At 52.0% G+C, this 19,170-nt stretch overlaps 1 protein-coding gene across 1 annotated transcript; it reads right to left on the minus strand.

The window, feature by feature from the left end:
• Nucleotides 1–15,494: 15,494 nt before the first annotated feature.
• LOC124664502 (monooxygenase 2-like) lies at nt 15,495–17,362 on the minus strand. The gene is made up of 4 exons (XM_047202009.1): nt 17,115–17,362; nt 16,920–16,985; nt 16,344–16,524; nt 15,495–16,280 (listed from the first exon to the last, which is right to left on the minus strand). Exons 1-4 carry the CDS (start codon nt 17,360–17,362, stop codon nt 15,498–15,500), a joined length of 1,278 nt encoding a protein of 425 aa, XP_047057965.1. The 3' UTR covers nt 15,495–15,497.
• Between the last annotated feature and the right edge of the window lie 1,808 nt (nt 17,363–19,170).

Below are 19,170 nucleotides of genomic sequence, written 5' to 3' on the forward strand. Positions count from 1 at the left end.
CGGATCAGCCTGCCGATGATGATCTTGGTCGGGCCATTGCTGATGCAAGGAGAGAATGTGAAACTGAAAAGGAAAGGTTGGCCTTCGACAAGATGATAGAAGATCACAACAAATTGTTATACCCAACTTGCGAAGATGGCCATAAAAAGCTAGGCAGCACGCTGGAATTGTTGCAATGGAAGGCGAGAGAACGGTGTCACCGACTCGGGATTTGGAAAGTTGTCGACAATAATTAACAGGAAGCTTCCAAGGGGTAACGAATTGCCCGCCAGTATGTACGAAGCGAAGAAGATTGTCCGCCCTCTAGGATTAGATGTGCAAAAGATACATGCATGCATTAACGACTGCATCCTCTACCGCGGTGAGTACGAGAATTTGGATGCATGTCCGGTGTGCACTGCATTGCGGTATAAGATCAGACGAGATGACCCTGGTGATGTTGAGGGCGAGCGCCCCAAGAAGAGGGTTCTGCCAAGGTTATGTGGTATGCTCCTATAATACCACGGCTGAAACGCTTGTTCAGGAATAAAGAGCACGCTAGGTTGTTGCGATGGCACAAAGAAGACCGTAAGAAAGACGTGATGTTGAGGCACCCTGCTGATGGATCCCAATGGTGAAAAATCGATAGAGAGTTCCCATACTTTGCACAGGATGCAAGGAACTTAAGGTTTGGTCTAAGTACAGATGGCATGAATCCTTTTGGAGAGCAGAGCTGCAGCCATAGCACCTGGCCTGTGACTCTTTGTATATATAACCTTCCTCCTTGGTTGTGCTTGAAGCGGAAGTTCATTATGATGCCAGTGCTCATACAAGGCCCGAAGCAACCCGGGAACGACATTGATGTGTACTCGAAGCCATTAGTCGAAGAACTTCTACAGCTGTGGTCCCTAGCGGGTGTACGTGTGTGGGACGAGCACAAGCGAGGAGGAATTTGACCTAAGAGCGATGCTTTTCGTAACCATCAATGACTGGCCTGCTCTTGGTAACATTTCGGGACAGTCAAACAAGGGATACAATGCATGCACACACTATTTACATGAGCTCGAAGGTGATTATTTGGAAAAAGGTCGGAAGGTCGTGTACACAGGGCATCGTCGATTTCTTAGGATTACCCATCCCGTAAGAAAGAAAGGCAAGCATTACGACGGTGAGGCTGATCACCGGAGGAAGCCTCCCCATCGTGATGGTGTTGATATATTTGGTATGGTCAAGGATCTAGATGTAATATTTGGAAAGGGTCCTGGCGGACGGTCCGATTCCGAATGACGACTGCCGGACACGCGCCCATGTGGAAGAAGAAATCTATTTTTTGGAGCTAGAATATTGGAAAGTCTTAGAAGTCCGCTCTTCAATCGATGTGATGCACGTGACGAAGAATCTTTGCGTGAACCTGCTAGGCTTTCTGGGTGTGTACGGGAAGACAAAAGATACACCAGAAGCACGGGAGGACCAGCAATGTTGGAAAGACCCCAAAAATCTGCATGAGAGAGTTAAAGGACGTCATTTATCCAGCTACGCTCTTACAAAAGCGAGAGAAGGAAATATTTTTTGAATGTCTTAGCGAGTATCAAGGTCCCGTCTGGCTTCTCCTCCAGTATAAAGGGAATAATAAATATGGAGAAGAAAACATTCCAGAACCCGAAGTCTCATGACTGTCACGTGATAATGACACAGTTGCTTCCTATTGCATTGAGGGGGCTTCTACCGGAAAATGTTCGACTGCCCATTGTGAAGCTATGTGCATTCCTCAATGCAATTTCTCAGAAGGTAATAAACCCGAAATTCTACCGAGGTTGCGAGAATGATGTGGTCCAATGTCTCGTTAGTTTTGAGCTGGTGTTCCCACCATCCTTCTTCAATATTATGGCACATCTCCTCGTTCACACGGTCGATGAGATTTCCATTCTCGGTCCTGTGTTTCTACACAATATGTTCCCCTTCGAGAGGTTCATGGGAGTCTTGAAGAAATATGTTCATAACCGTGCTAGGCCGGAAGGAAGCATCTCCAAGGGCTATGGAACGAGAGGAGGTCATTGAATTCTGTGTTGACTTTATTCCCGACCTTAAGCCGATTGGTGTTCCTGAATCGCGGCATGAAGGGAGACTAAGTGGAAAAGGCACGCTAGGAAGGAAATCAATGATATGTAGGGACGGGATTTCTTTGACTCAAGCACACTACACGGTTCTACAAAGTTCCACCATGGTGGCTCCGTATATCGGTGAGCACAAGAACTTTCTACGCTCCCGGAACCCGGGCGGTCGAACGATTGGATTAGACGTGAACACATGTCGACTTTCGGCGGTTGGTTGCAAAAACATCTCCTGAATAACGAAGATATTGAAGATCAGCTGTACTTGCTGGCCCGGACACCATCTTCGATCGTAGTGACTTTCCAAGGGTACGAGATAAATGGGAATACATTTTACACGATCGCCCAAGATAAAAAGAGCACCAACCAAAACAGTGGTGTCCGCTTTGATGCAATAATGAATGAAGGCCCAAATGACACATATTATGGTTACATAGAGGATATCCGGGAACTTGAGTATGGACCTTCTTTTAAGGTCCCTTTGTTTAGGTGCAAATGGGTCAACAAAACAGGAGGCGGGGTTCGGGTAGACAAGTTGTATGGAATGACAACGATGGATCTCAACAATCTTGGGTATAGAGACGAACCATTCATCCTAGCCAAGGATGTGGCCCAGGTTTTCTATGTGAAGGATATGTCTAGCAAACCAAGAAAAAGGAAACATAAGGAAACAAATACATCAAACGATGAGCCAAAGCGCCACATAGTTCTTTACGGAAAAAGAAACATCGTGGGAGTGGAGGACAAGACAGACATGTCGAGAAGATTATAATAAGTTTGATGAAATTCCACCCTTCGAGTGAACATTGATCCAAGCATCAAGTTAAATGATGAAGATGCTCCATGGTTAAGGCCGAAGAAGATTAAATGATGAAGATGCTCCATGGCACAAATGAGTATCTCAACATGGCAATCAATTTCCCATTTATTTTTGTGTAATCATTTAACTGTATGTAAGATATGAAAAGTGGAGATGCGCCACGGGAGATTTCCCAACCCTTTCCCCAACAACTGTTAGATGAGATGTAGTCGTTCGGGGGCTTGCGGGGAAAAAATTCCAAGGCGCGGTTTACGAAGATGCCGTAGGGCGTGTGCACCAACGACATCTTCGAGAAACTGCGCCACGGGAGATTTCCCAACCCTTTCCCCAACACCGTTAGATGAGATGTAGTCGTTCGGGGGCTTGCGGAGAAAAATTCCAAGGCGCAGTTTCTGAAGATGCCGTAGGGCGCGCGTGTGCACCAACGACATCTTCGAGAAACTGCGCCACAGGAGATTTCCCAACCCTTTCCCCAACACTGTTAGATGAGATGTAGTCATTTAGGGGCTTGCAGGAAAAAATTCCGAGGAGCAGCTTCCGAAGATGTCGTAGGGCGTGTGCACCAACGACATCTTCGAGAAGCTGCGCCACGGAGATTTCCCAACCCTTCCCTTCATCCATGGGAATGAAACTCGCTTGGCTTGTTGATCCGCTTGGCAAGGCGTATCGATGCTCCTTTTATAGGCACGGCACCTCTTCTACTTTGCCTTGTTCCTTCGACGGGCGTCGTGCGCTACATGCTTTATCTCATCGAGCGGTGCGTCCACCCATGCGTTCTTATCCTCGCCGACATCTTTAGTCCCGGTTGTACCCACCAGCCGGGACTAAAGGTTACCCACACGTCCTTATTCCACCGACAGCTTTGTTAGATGACACAAAAAAGGATCTTTAGTCCCGGTTGTACCCACCAGCCGGGACTAAAGGTTACCCACACGTCCTTATCCCACCGACAGTTTTTGGCGCCACTTGCGTTCCCGCCTATTTTTCTTCCCGCGCTTTCCACTTGCTTCCCGCCTCCGTCCTCCCGCCATTTTTTCACTATATATATGTTGGCTTGGCCTCCATTTACATATCACATCTAGACTCATATCTCGCAAACCTCATCACCAGGTCACATGGCTTCCATCGTATCTCTAACCCTCCGGGAGGCGGAGGCGCTTTGCGCGTCGAACTACCCCTGCCCGCCGGGCTACCGCGTCCCTACCGGCTGGTTGCTGAGCGTCGGAGGGGTACCGGTCCCTCCTGTACCTCTAGGTGTGGCGCGCGAGATGGCCATCACGAACCACTACTACTTCGAGCTCACGCCAGAGCAGCGGAGGAATCCCCGGTGGCATCCCGACTACAGCCCGACTTGGGAAAGCTTCTTCATCAATCGGCGTGAGAGGGCGCTCGCCGAGCACGAGGAGGGCGGCCCGCCTCCTTCGAACTTCAACGAGGCCGGCCGTCGGCTGTGGTGGTGCGGCCGGACTCTCCAGGGCGTCATGGCCTACCGTGGCCCCCGCTCGCGCTACCCTCGGTCCCAGCCCCACGCGTGCTCTCCCGTCGAGGTTCGACTACCGCGACCCCGATGCCGGCGACGATGATGACGGCGACTACGACGACTACGATGGCGAGTACTATAGGGCTAGGCACGAGTATGACCGAATGACTAGAACAGTCAAATCGGCGATGTATCTTAATTAATTTTCGGTTGAGCTCTGTACTTTAATTCCATGTATGTGGCGGGAAACTTTTCTCCGAGGAGCTCTGTACTTTAATTTCAGTTCAATCGTAATAAATTTCGTGTCAACCACTTTATTGAACAAAACCAACCGACATCGACTTTATAAACTAAATTTAAACTAATAGAACCGACAACGACTTTATTGAAATTACAATAAAATAGATAAATTACTAGTCTAGTCTCTACTCGTCGTCGGAGGTTGTTTCCGTCCAAATGTCCTCCCACCGAGGGTCGTTTTCGGTCCAAGTTGTATTCGGGTTCTCGAGCTCGAAGGTGGCGACGGCCCGACGGTGGCGCCTGTCGTACCTGCGTTGTGCCCTAAGGTTAGCAAAGAACGCGTCGGTGTTGTCGGCATCGTTGGGGAACTGCGCCCTCCACTGGCGCATCAACTGCTCGTCGCGCTCGGCGATGGCGATCCTGCGCTGCACCTGGCGGTGCCGGCGATGGTCCTCGTCGTCGACGAGGCACGGCGGCGGCGCGAGGAACTCCGCCTCCTCTAGCGATTCAACATCCGGGAAGTTCATGTCTCGCCCTGGCCACCGAAAGCGCCACGCCGCCGCGTCGTAAGCGCGCGCCGCCAGCTCCGGCGTGTTGTACGTACCGAGGGTGAGGCGGAAGCCAGCGGCGCGTATCTCGGTGGTGAACCTACCGCTCGGACGCACTCGAACGCCACGGAAACCGGACGCCCCTCGACGACGTGGAGGCATCCCGGAGATGAATGAGCGGAGGCGGTGGCGACGTGTGGTTGCGCCCGCACTCGTCGCTCTATATAGCGCACGCGGGGCATGGCACGTGTAAGCCACGGCTACACACGCCGCACGCCGGCGTCGGCGGGGCGAGGCACGTGGAAGCGGTGGCTACACGTCGCACGACGGCGTCGACGGGTAAGCGACACGTGTGGCACGGCGGAGGGACACGTGGCACGGGGAAGGGACACGTGTGGCACGGCGGCGGTGGCCAGTACATGGCGGTGACGGTGGTGGCCAGTACACGGCGGTGGCGGTGGCGGCGGTGGCCAGTACACGGCGGTGACGGTGGCCAGTACACGGCGGTGGCGGTGGCGGCGGTGGCCAGTACACGGCGGTGGCGGTGGCCAGTACATGGCGGCGGCGGCGGTGGACACGTGTGGCACGGTGGTGGCCAGTACACTGCGGTGACGGTGGTGGCGGTGGCCAGTACACGGCGGTGGCGGTGGCGGCGGTGGCCAGTACACGGCGGTGGCGGTGGCGGCGGTGGCCGGCACATGACGGCGTCGGACGGGTAAGCGACACGTGTGGCACGGCGGAGGGACACGTGGCACGGGGAAGGGACACGTGTGGCACGGCGGCGGTGGCCAGTACATGGCGGTGACGGTGGTGGCCAGTACACGGCGGTGGCGGTTGCCAGTACACGGCGGTGACGGTGGCCAGTACACGGCGGTGACGGTGGCCAGTACATGGCGGTGGCGGTGGCGGCGGTGGCCAGTACACGGCGGTGGCCAGTACACGGCGGTGGCGGTGGCCAGTACATGCATGGCGCGGGCGGCGGTGGACACGTGTCGCAGTGCGGTGGCTTTTTTTTCATTTGAAATAAGGCGGAAATGAAACTTTTTTTAAACAGTGGCCTTTGGACCCGGTTTGTAATACAAACTGGGACTAAAGGCCTTTTTTGCGCGCGCAGCGAAAACGCAGCAAAAATGACCTTTAGTCCCGGTTTCTATTACAAACCGGGACCAAAGGGGGGCCTTTGGTCCCGGTTGGTGCCACGAACCGGGACCAAAGGGTCCTCCACTATATAAGCCAACACTTCGTCTCCGCGGAGATCAATCCCGCGGAGACGAGCGCTTGGACGCCGCCGAGCTGCCCGGATCGCGCCGCGCCCGTCGCTCGCCGTCGCCGTGCGCCACCACCTCCGCCGCCGCGTGCGCCACCGCCTCCACCGCAGCCTCCGCCGCCGCCCCCTCCTGCCGCCGCCTCCCTCTCCGTCCGCCACCATCTCCCGGCCCGCGCGCCCCGTGCTCCCGCGCCCTCCGCGTCGGCCGCCGTCCTCCTCGACCACCGCCGCCGCCCGCGCGCCTCCTCGATCGACCACCGCCGCACGACGCCGCCGGCCGCGTCGGCCGCCGTCCTCCTCGACCGCGTCCTCTCCTCTCCGCGGCAAGGTGAGCCGCGCGCGCCCCGGCCCCTTTTTTTCTTATTTATTTTTGTTAATTAGTGTATTAGTATATTGTTAGTATATTATTAATTGTTCGTATAGTTAATTATAAAATTTGTTAGTATAGTTGTTAGTATATATTGTTAATGTGTTAGTAAAATTAGTTAGTGTGTTAGTAAAATTAGTTAGTGTGTTAGTAAAATTAGTTAGTTAGTGTTAGTAAAATTAGTTAGAGAAAAGTTATAAAATTAGTTAGTTAGTGTTAGTAAAATTAGTTAGAAAAAAGTTAGTAAAATTAGTTAGAAAAAAGTTAGAAAAATTACAAAATAGATTCATTTGTGTCGGCGCCGCCCCGCGCGCGCCGACGACTTAGACCGTGGCGGTGCCGAGTCCGTAGCGGTGCCGCCGCGACATAGACTTAGGGTCGCGAAATAGAGAAAGAGCGAGCGAGGAGGAGCGCTGAGTCCGTGGCGGTGCCGGTACTGCCGGCGCCCCTGCCGACGCCCCCAAAACAGGGTCATTCAATTCCCGCTACCGCTCCCGCTGTCGTTCCCGACCCCGATCCGGATCGATCGATCCGGGGTCGTGGAACGCGGCGTTAGTACAAAAGTAGTGAAGTTTTTTATTTAGCACAATATCATGTTTTTTATTTATATTAGTACATATATGATTTGTTTTCGTAGCTACGATGCCGCGACAGCCGCCGCGCCGTGGTCTGACTCTTCTAGAGGAGATGGAGCAGATGGGGAGGTCCGGGACCGGGCTCCGCCGGGGTGGCACTGGGAGGTCTTAGCTTCCGGGTCGCGCACCTTGGTGCGGAATCCGGGTCCCGTTGTCGACCCGGATATTCTTTGGTGGAGGTCTTATGGGCCACGGTCGTTTCAGAGGGAGCCGGCCCCGCCGGAGGAGGTAGCTCAGCGCATTGAAGCGGAGGACCAGCACGTTCGCCATTACATGTACGCGTTAGACAACATGTATAGGACCGGATGGAGCGTTATGCGGGGATCTCATGTTAGCTATGCTCCCGTTGTTGTTCCGTGGCTTTGGGGGTACACCCAGCGCGGCTCAGGACCCGGTCTGCGCGGTTGAGTGGTTGTAGTAGTGATTGATATGTATTAGGGTTAAATAAACATGAACCCGATCTATGTATGCATGTAATCTGCACTATCCGCTTTCAGCACTATATTATCGATCCTTAGTTAAGAACTACATATGTAACTCCATTTTCAGTTTTCTGCATTATCCTTAATTTGATCATATGATGGTTCCTATGTATAGCTTGCAGGTCGTTGTAGAAAGCATGGACAGAGATGAATTTCAAGAAAATTTCATGGAGAACCTCATAGCAAACGGTACTCTGGATGATCGCGACGACGACGTTATTCCAGATGATGGCGGTGACGATGTCACCGCAACTTATTTGAATGACTCCGGTGAGGGAGCGGAGAATATTGAGGAAGAAGATCCTAGTGGCGCAGGTGAGGAACAAGATCATCATAATGGCTCCCGAACTGTAGTTATCACCGAGGTATATAAACTAATTAAGCCGCTGTTGATCGACTAGATGCATTAACTAATTAAATTGTACTGACTATGAATTATTTATTTTTTAGCCCTCCGGATCGAGCACTTCTTCTGTAAATTCGAGGAAGCGAGGCCCGGCCAAAAAGTTGGATGACGGTGTTAGGCACGACATCACCCACATCGAAAAGGATGGTAAACCGATTGCTCCGGAGAAAGGTGCAAAGGCATTTATAGCTCAATGCGGAGTGCTTGTTAGGGACCACGTCCCGATCACCGTTCGAGAATGGCACAAGCCGAAGGGACTAGTGCTGTCTGCAGAGGAAGAAGGTCAAGGTCTTTATATCGATGATGTAGCCAAAAACAGCATTATGGACAAGCTCATGTCACATTTCAACATAGTACCCGAAGAGGGGGTGACGCCGAAAAGGCCAAGATGGAGCAGGCCCTCCGCGAGTTTGGCAAGAAGAAGATGGCCGAACTATTCAAGAGCCACAAGAAAAGATTGCGCCGCCTTATCAAGATAAAGAAGACTCCGGACAATGAGAAGGTAAAAACTCACTCGGGAAGAATTCGTGAAGTACGAGCACGGAGTCGGAAGAATTTAAGAGAAGGTCGGAAATAAATAAGGCAAATGCTGCGTTGAAGCTATATCACCAAATTCCGGGTCCGGTGGATACAGGGCTAACCGTCCTAAGTGGCAAGCAGCTGAGGCGGAACTGACCAGTAAAGGGATCAGATTAGGGACACACGGTTGGATCGAACGGTGCAAGGAGTGGTTCTACGGGATTGGGGGAACGTTGGATCCAGAAACAGGGAAGTGCATCTATAAGAAAGCTCATGCGAAGGTTCCCATTGATGCCCCGGAAAGAGCACATAGGGACGTGGAGGCGGGGTTGTTCCAGCCCGAAAGAGAGAACGATGAGCTGACACGCGCCCTTGGGAACAAAGAACACGGCGGACGAACACGAGGCACGAAGGCTCCGTTCCGTGGAAGTATGGCTTTCCTGCGGAAAGGAAGAGATTTCCTGATAAAAGCAATGAGAGGAGGAAGGCAAGGGAAACAGACCGCCTGGCTAACTTAGAGGAGGGTATGAGCACCATGAAAGCCCAATTAACCATGGTAACCCAAGTACTTACATCTCAGATGGCTCAGGGGCAGGCTGTAGATCCTGCATTGCTCAATGCCATCGCCCCGCTGCAATCTCAACCACACCGGAAAAGCAGCGTGGCTTTCTCTCAGCAGGTGGATAATGATGATGATGATGACCAGGTGGTCGAGCCTCCTCGCTACCCCCCCCCGCGTGGATGATCTCACTGAGAGCCGTCCTTGTGAGCTGCATGTTAAAGTTTTCAACCTATCCTTCAAGGCGGCGGTCGGCATCCTCTTACCTACAAGGTCTTACCATTGCCGTTCGGTCCAAGACGACTTTGCTGTTGTGATGGTGGATGAAGTGTTGAGAGATTATGAGGGGTTGGTGCTTGAGCACCCTGCAGGTGAAGATGGGGAAATCAAAGAACTGAGAGAAGCCCGTAGAACCACCGTGCAATGGCGGAAGGAGAACATTGTGTTTCCAGGTGAGAAGCCAACAAGCAGGCCACCTCCGCCTCCTCCGCCACCTGTGCAGTATCCTCCGCGTGATGATTCTCCTCTGCGCGATGATGATTCCCCTATCCATGACCCGGTCTGCTCCGCGTGAAAATACTCCGCCGCCTCCTCCTCCTCGTCGGGAGACTCCGCCGCCTCCACTTAAGCAAAAGAGGAAGCGGTCCGCGGCACCTCCTACAGCTCCGAAGAGATCATCAACTCCAATGAGGGCACGGACTCCGGAGTTGTTACCACATGAGCAGATCGAAGAGCAAAAGGCGTTTCTTGCGCCGAAGAAGATGTTTATTCCACCGCGACGGTGAAGCACTTTGCCGAGACGAGAATGAAGAGACCTGAGCTGAGAGCTGATTATGACCGCTCTCTTGGACAGTCCTCTAGAGCGAGCAAAGAAGCAAAAAAAGTCGCCCAGCTTGGACAGCAGGACATTCAGGCCGCACCCCACTTCATCGTGGAGCCATATCATGATGCGAGACGGCATCGATGATCGAACGGGCGGCTAGAGCTCGGTGGAGCATCGGTTGAGTACGAAGATTACTATCCAACGGCTCAAGTGGTAAACACGTATAGATACGGAAAAGATCTCGTCAAACCCGGCGAGCTCGCGCGTCTAGGGACTCGGATGCGAAGGTTGCATGAATGGTACCCGAAAGCCTATCGAAGAAGTGAAAGCTACCTCACGGTGTATCTTAGAGATGAGCATTACTTCCGGGGGAAGACGAGATAAACCTTGAGTTAGAAGAAGCTGTTTCAGTTATTCAATCAAGACGCCCTCGACAAAGCTGTCATCGGTTGCTACCGCTCGTAAGTGATTTATTTGTTTAATTAAGTTTGTAGCTCATTCATTTGCACTAACAATTATCCTCATTATATTCTTTGTGTACGCTATACATTTAATTATGCAGAATGAAGAAGCTGGAATACAAAAGAGGCAAGCTCCTACCGCTGGGGTTCATAGACCCAAATACAGTTCATGAAGTTACGGTTCAAGACTTCGCCAAGGACACAGAGGACAACATCGTAATGTTTTTAGAGAAGCAAGCAGACAAAGAGGATATATTCTTTTCCTACAACTTCAAGTGAGTGTTATATATAACATACATTATGCTTGTGCACCTTCCACTTTATTCTCGTAATCATTGAGCTATGCTTGTGCAGTTTCCACTTTATTCTCCTAATCATTGATCTTCCCCTTGGAGTCGTAAAAGTCATGGACTCGAAACGTAAAGAATATGCGGAATGGGCGGACATGGCTGCCATCCTCCAGAGGTAGTTTCAATCAATTTCGTATTGGCATCTTCATGTGTTCTAATTCGAAGATATCATCAACTAATCAATTATTCATTTACTCATTATTTTTTGCCGGGCAGGGCTTGGAAACGGTTCATCAATACTGTTCCGGGTAAATGGAAACTGGAGCTTACATTTGAAGATTACCCTGTAAGTAGTACTATATATATAGCTATGTCCGTGAAACTTTATATATGATATTTACTTTCAATACGATGCTTGATTATTAGTTTGATCGAACTATTTTTTCGTAAAGTGTATGAGGCAGGAACAAGGGAATAACTTATGTGGATACTACGTCTGCACCTTCATGCGTGACATGGCCTGTCCCAAGGGTGGGGATGCCCGTATACACCACACTCGTGTACGATAACAAAATTTCACAATTAATCTTAATTAGTACCATCTATTGTATTGAGTTCCATTCATATATTGATCTCCCTTTTTAAATATAGATGACACGCCTGCGGAACACTCTCATAACGGAGGATCAAATAAAAGCAATTCAAGAGGAAATCGCGGGATTCTTTATTACCGAGGCCCTTACCCCGGTGGAGAGCACTATCGGCGGATCGTGACGGGGGATGAAATCCGTCGAGGAGATGTTGTATTGTAAATATGCATGCATTACGTGTACTGTTGACGATGTCGTGTACTGTTGACGATGTCTATATATATTCATGACGATTTTTTGTGGTTTCTTGAATGATATATATGCATTGCTGAAACTCTGCCGCGGCAGAGAAACGCCCTGTTTCTCTGCCGCGGCAGAGAAACGCTGGTACAGCCTAAACCTGTGCCGCGGCAGAGAAATAGCAATTCTCTGCCGCGGCAGAGAAACCATGGCCCGGTTCGTACCACGAACCGGGACCAAAGGCCTTCCACCGCGAGCTCCCTGGTCGCACCACGAGTCGAGGCCTTTAGGCCCGGTTCAACTTTGAACCGGGACTAAAGGGTACCCCCTTTAGTCCCGCCCAATTGGTCCCGGTTTGGGAACCGGGACTGAAGGCCCAAATGGACCGGGCCTACTGCCCCTTTTTCTACTAGTGTGGATTCTCTATTTTCTTTGGACCTAATCTTGTTTCCTGGAGCGCTCGAAAACAGCCAATTGTCTCTCGATCATGGACAGAAGCTGAATATAAGGCTGTCGCGAATGGAACTGCAGAAGGGACTTGGATTCAGTCCTTGCTCAAGGAATTGCAGATTCCTCAGCCTCAAGCTCCTGTGTTATGGTGCGACAATCTCGGTGCAACGTATCTTATAGCAAATCCGGTGTTTCATGCCCGTACTAAGCATATCGAAGTCGATTTCCACTTCGTATGAGAGAAGGGTGGCACTTGGAGCTCTAGATGTGAGGTTTGTCTCCTCACATGATCAGGTGGCGGATGCATTTACTAAACCACTAACTAAGATTACTCTTGCTCGTTGTAAGCGGAATCTCAACCTCATTTCAGCCGGCTGAGATTGAGGGGGAATGTTAACTAACTGTATTGCTTAGAGATATAGCTAGGTTAGTTATGATTTGTGTCATCACATGTATGTTCTACACGTTGTATAGATGCGATAGATAAGTTGTAGTTGTTATGATCTTGTAATCTGTAAAACCCTAACAGGGTACTATAAATAGAGCTGAGGACGGCGGACCATTATCACGCAAAATATCTTATTTAACTCGCGGCGAACGCTCCCTCGTCTGCAGCCTGGTGATACTTACCGGTGCCTTCAATCGCAGACCAGACACGCACATGCTTCATCAAGATTTTCATCTTTGCAGCCCACAGCGTGTAGTTCGTATCTGTCAACATCGGATACTGCAATGGCACGTTCGTGGACCTTCCAGCAGCCCTCCTCGCCACCGCTGGCGTGTAATTTCCGCCGATGTTGCATGTTATATTGTGATCCAAATTCATATACTAAAGGGAGGCTAACTTCTGACGAGCGGAGCGAGACCCATCGCCGGTAGGATTGGGCCGAAGCTTGCCCTGCAGGGACGCCTGCGAAGGGGGGTGCGGTGGGCGGCAGCCCCCGGCGGTACGGATCGTTGCCACCGCCTATATACATCTTGTAAGCCGTAGATTAGGGTTTATCAGATTATAAGATAACCCACGGCGTTTGTAAACACTCCCCGATATAGTGAAGTTTTGCTAGCTGGTGTCCGTTTTTCCCCTTCTGTGTTGGAAGGGGTTTTTCACGTTAAATCTCGTGTCTCCGCTGCGTTTTCCTTTATCGTTCTTCGTTATTTGCTTGTCGCGTTTATAACACTGCTGCTCCTATGGCCGTTGTTGGGAGACTTATCCCCACTTGCTACCGCCGAACTCCTCTGATCACCGCTGCCAAACACCCAAGGCTCTGAACCGTTCGGCTCTGATGGCAATTGTTAGTTTTTTGGCTCTGATGGCAATTGTTAGTTTTTTTTTTGAAACGAGGCAAAAGCTTTGCCTTTCATTGATATAGGAGAAAAGAGTTGGCCCGTTTATGAGGAAAACTGGCCGAAAGCCGTTACAACACGACACCACACGCCAGCCCCGAGGCTGCGCTCCACACGGGTCGACGACCAACCAGGTCGACACCACACCTCAACGCAACAGGCGGAAGCGAAAAGACCGGAGCCACCGCTCCAACTACCACACCGACCCCGAGGCCGCGTCCCACCTGGCCGAAGACGAACCCGCCTCCACCGAAACCGCCAAAGCACTCCACAAACCCCTCTGACAAGCGGACTTCCAAAGCGAGGCCCCAAGAGGCAAAGCGACACAAGAGCGCCGCCCTCGCCCGATCCCGTGAGGGATCTAGGGTTTCCCCTGGAGAGCCCGGGCGGAGATCAAGAGACACCCGCTTCGATGACGCCTTCAAGAAGGAAGCGGCGCCCACGGGCGTCACCGTCGTCGGTCCTGGCCGGCCGCCAAGACAAAGCTTTCGCCCAGCGAAGAGTCCCAAGAAAACTCGCGCCCGCCCAAAAGAGGACCGGCACAGACCACCACCTGCAACCGCCGGATCGCGAACCCCGGAGCAACGCGCCTGTAGCCAACGAAGTAACGCCGAAGAACACCGTGGGCGCCGCCGGAACGCCACATAGAGGGGACGCCGACCAGCACCAACACGGGGCCCGAAGACGAACACCGAAGTCCGTAGACAAGAACTCCCAGATTCGACCGCCACGCCGCCCACGTGACCACCACAGCCACCACACCGCCGAGGAAACCGAGGCCGCCCCTCACCGAGCTCCTCCTCCCAGGCATGCCGCGCCCGCCCTGGCCTCCACACGCCGGCGACGGCACACCAACCACCGTGCCGCACGGCCCCAGCACGCAACCACGCCACCAACGCAGACCTCCCGCAGCAACCTCGTGGCCAACACCGAAGCCGCCGCCGCGCAGCCCTCCCGGCCCAGGGCCCTCGCCGTGGCCGCTGTTGTTGCAGCAAGCCGTAGCACCTCCATGACCAGGGGAGGGCCTGCGCCGGCCAGCCGCCGCGCCGCCACGGCCAGCCTGGCCCAGATCTGGCCCGGCCGCCCGCGACCGCCGGAGCTCCACGCGCCGCCAGTGGCAAGAAGAGCCACCGTGCCCGCCAAGCAGCCACGCCCGCGGCACACCGGCGAGCTCCACCGCACGCCGTCGCGCCCGCCGCCCTGAGCCGCGCCCGAGCGAGCTCCTTCTCGCCAGGGACGCGCGAGGGGAAGAAGCGCCCCGCCGCCACCTTCCTCGGGGAGCGCGCGGCTTTGCCGGCCCCCCTCCGGCGGCGGCGAGGCAGGGAAGGGAGGAGGTGGGGGGGTGAGAGGCGGCGTCTAGGGTTTGCCCCTCGGCCGCCAGAGGAGGGCGACCCGAGGGGGTGGTCAATTGTTAGATCATAGCGCAATGGTAACCTCCTTGTTTGCCTAACAACAGATCCTGGGATCAAATTGTTAGTTTTTTTGAAGGCTATGATCTACTCTCTCACTCTCTGAATTTTCTGTGATGAACTCAACACGTACGAACACGAGCTGGAAGACAAAACACACAGACACAAGGAGAGAGAGCTGTTATTGCGACGCGAGCCTTGGACATGAACGATCTAGGAGCGGTCTTTTATGTGACCGTTCAAAGTCTTTGTTAGACTTTAACTAACCCATCCACTTAGACTGTGGCTCCGAAAATTCATCATATTGGCTTTGAATATAAGTAAAAGTACATAGTATGCCCTCTATCTCATGAAACTTGTCTTATACTTATTTGTCTTTAGACATATCTATACATTAAATAATACAATAAATAATGTCTAGATATCTTTAAATTTTAACAAATCTAAGACAACTTTATAGAGACGGGATGGAATACGTCACTCTGAGTGGTTCTTGCCCTCCTCATTAGATGTCGGCGCCACCAGGTCGCCGCAATCGTACCACATCATACCGGCGAGCCTACGGAAGATGAACCTGTAAAAGATCCAGTCACGGAACAGCTTGACAATACAACCTCGCAGACCCTGCACATCGGTCCCGCCCTGCTGGACCCAGCCCGACAGGTAGGCACCGGCGACCAGCAAGGCGGCCCGGCCACGCCGCTCCGACACATAGGCTGCCACCCCCTCTGCCGGCGTGGCCGCCCGCGACACAGCTCGGGCGAGCACCACCGCGTCCTCCAGCGCGGAGCCCCCGCCCTGCGCCAAGTCCGGTGTCATGGGGTGGAACGCGTCGCCGGCCACCGTGACCGGCCCACGAGCCGCCGGGCCCGTTAGGATGGACCAAGGCGACCGGTAGAGCAGCGGCACCCACGAGAGGCTGTCATGGCTGGAGTGGCGCACCACGTCGAGGTACTCCGGCGGCATGTGTATGCCCAAGTTGTCGGTGACCTCCCGCAGGATCTTCACGGGGTCTGTGCGGGCTTCCTTCTCTACGGCGACAGTGTTGTTGACGAGGAACCAGTATACTTTCATGTCGTTGATGGGCACCATGGCGGCCCTCAGGCCCTCCGAGAGGAACTGCCGGACCTCTTTCTTCAAGCCATGGCCGTCCGGGTACACGGCGAGCCCACGGACCGCGGAACGGCCCGACGTGACCGGCTCCGGCAGTCCTAGCCACCGCGCCACCACCGAGTGTACCCCGTCGCACCCGATCAGCACCTGATGGAATAAAGTTACAGATCACGCGTGCACTGCCACAGCTGCAACTGCAAGTTGACTTACCTTGGCTCGGATCACTGTGCCGTCGTCCAACTGCAGAACGACAGTCTCCGGCGAACTGTCAGCCGTCTCAGTGTTGAAGGATACGAGCTTGGACGAGAAGCGAATGGTGCCCGGCGGGAGCTCCTCAGCGAGCGCTTCCAGCAGCGCCTTTCGATCCGCCCGCCTCACCTTGAGTTCATTGCTTTTTTCATCGGTTTAACCAAATTTATCAGATTATTAAGCTTGGGGTGAATAGGTGAACACGAACAAAAATCTCCGAGTTTATTAACTGTGCGACTCTGCCATCTACTACCTCCGTTTCAAGAAATAAAGGGCACACGTATTCCAAGACGAACTTTGACCGTAAAAATTGAACAACGAAATCTTGATTATATTATATGTAACTAGTATCGTTGGATTCATATTGAAATGCACTTTTTAATGATACTAATTTTATACAAGTAATCTTTATCTATTTGAAGTAATTCTTAGTCAAACAAAAAACACGTAAAACGAGGACGCCTCATTCCTTAAAACGGAGGTAGTATTCAACAGATAGGGAATTGAACAAAAAAACTCAACAACCAAGGCACCAACCTGCTTTCGCGTCCAGCGAAGTGAAACACTTTAGTTTCTCCATTATCAAGATTGGTCACCCGGAATCTGCATGCAGAAAGATAGTTGATTCGAGCGATCACAACAACCAAATCAAGGTCATAGCTTTCTTCCCCATAAAAAAACAAAAAAAAAATGCTATGCTTGCGATTGGGAGAAATCAGAAATCTCACGCACGTTCCGCAGCCTTCGTAGCGGGAGGTGAGCTTGTGCGCGACGCCGAGCGCGCGGAGCGCGATCCAGCCGTTGGGGTAGACGGTGAGCGCGGCGCCCGTGGCGCGCAGCTCGGAGTGTCGCTCCAGCACCAGAACGCCGCCCACGCCGACCAGGCGCAGCGCCAGCGCAGTAGCGAGCCCGGCGATCCCGGCGCCGACGATGACCACCTCGGCGTCCACCGCCAATGCCTCGCCGCTACCACCCGCCATCTCACCTCACTGGCTACCTCGTGGACGTTGCTGGGGACAGGAAAATTCAGACATCAGTAGGGTGTGCCTCTAGCTCCACCATAATGTACATGCGCTGCACAAGATCCAAGTGGACTTGACACCAAATGATAATGTGAACAGGGAATTAGGTGTGATCGGATCAATAGCTGTTGCCATTGATTGTGGACAGCTAGACGCGGGACATGGATCAAGCCATGTGAAGGATATGGACCTACTTCATCACACTAATTAGCATTAAACTAAAGCTTCTGAGTTTCACATTTCAACTTCAGACTAAAACTTTCAACCTCCAAGAAAAGAATAATTATGTTACACATGAGTAAGAGCATCTCCAGCCGTTGGAGCCCCCGGGCACAATCCGGATGAAAATTGGTCTGGATTGGACCTATTTTTGACATTGGGAGCAACGATTTTTCAGCCGTCCCGAGAAAATTGCGCGGGCCAGAACGCGAAATTTTCACTGACACGCGGGCCAGAGCGCGGAATTTGCTCCATCCGGAATCCCCGGGAGCACCCCGGGAATCCGAGGATGGCCTGGGGAGTACGGACGGATTTAGGCCTAAATCCGGACGAAAACGAGAAGCTGGGGACGTGACTGGGCAGTTTTCGTCGGTCCAGATGAAAAAAGAGGTCCTGGGGACATGGCTGGAGATGCTCTAAACGGTAACCTCCAAGAAAAGAATAATATTGTACTGGAAGGGAGGAAATACTATCTTTCTTAGGAAAATAACGCATAGCTCGACTCCACTTGAGTTCTGTATCCACGGGTTGCACATCTTCATCATCTTGATAAACATCTACATCAACTCCTCATCATCCCCCTATGTAATCTCTTGGCAAACATGATGTATGATGCAATATATTATTTTCCCATAATCTATTGTATCTATATGTTGTTGTTTGAGTAGTGAATTGTTCATGGCAATTGTTATATAGTTTATTGTTGGTTGCATATTGTAGGGTTCGTAGCATAAAAAACAAAAAAATTCTACCGCAAAGACGAATAAATCCAAGATCCAATCTATGGAAAAAAGCCAAGATCTAATCTATGAGATCGGAGCAACGAGATAGATGAGAAACTAACCCTCGAAGATCCAAAGCCTTAACGAGATCTGATCTCGTGGTTGATGAAGAGGTTCTTCTGGTGCTGCAATCCAGCAGCACTTCTGTACTCGGTCACACGTACAGTGTCGAGGAAAACCTTCCTCTCCCCGTTCCAGCGGGCAGCAGAGGAGTAGTTCCCCTCGCAATCCCAACAGCACGACGGCGTGGTGGTGGAGGAGAAATTCCTACAGGGCTTCGTCAAGCCTACGCAGAAAGAAGGAGGAGGGAGAGAGGTGGCGGCTAGGGTTAGTTCAAGGGGCTGGTGGCCAATAAGCTATATATATTTTAAGATTTAATATGTTAACTTCAATCCCCTGATGTTGCTGAAGTTCTTTAATTTCTTGCAAATACGGCTTGTGCATGCATGCCATGGGATTCACAAACAATCTGGAGCTTGATCCACGCTCCACACAAATAGCTGGAAGTATGGTTCATAGAAGTGCTTGGAGGAAGAGGGAAATTAGTGCAGATATCGAAAAAGGGACTGTAGTGAGGCGTTCCAAAGGAGCTCACCTGTCACTAACATCACTTCTCAAGCGCCGACGACAAGAGGTCGTTGTGGTTACCGAGCGTCATGGCGAGGTGAAGATCTCTGGTCGCGGGTAGTGAGGATGTGGTGGTCGAGAGGTCGGATACAACGAAAACGATTGAGATGGGCCATCAACGTTCCTAGAGTCGACCAA

The sequence above is a fragment of the Lolium rigidum genome, chromosome 6, assembly GCF_022539505.1.
Source record: "Lolium rigidum isolate FL_2022 chromosome 6, APGP_CSIRO_Lrig_0.1, whole genome shotgun sequence".
NCBI lineage: Eukaryota > Viridiplantae > Streptophyta > Magnoliopsida > Poales > Poaceae > Lolium > Lolium rigidum.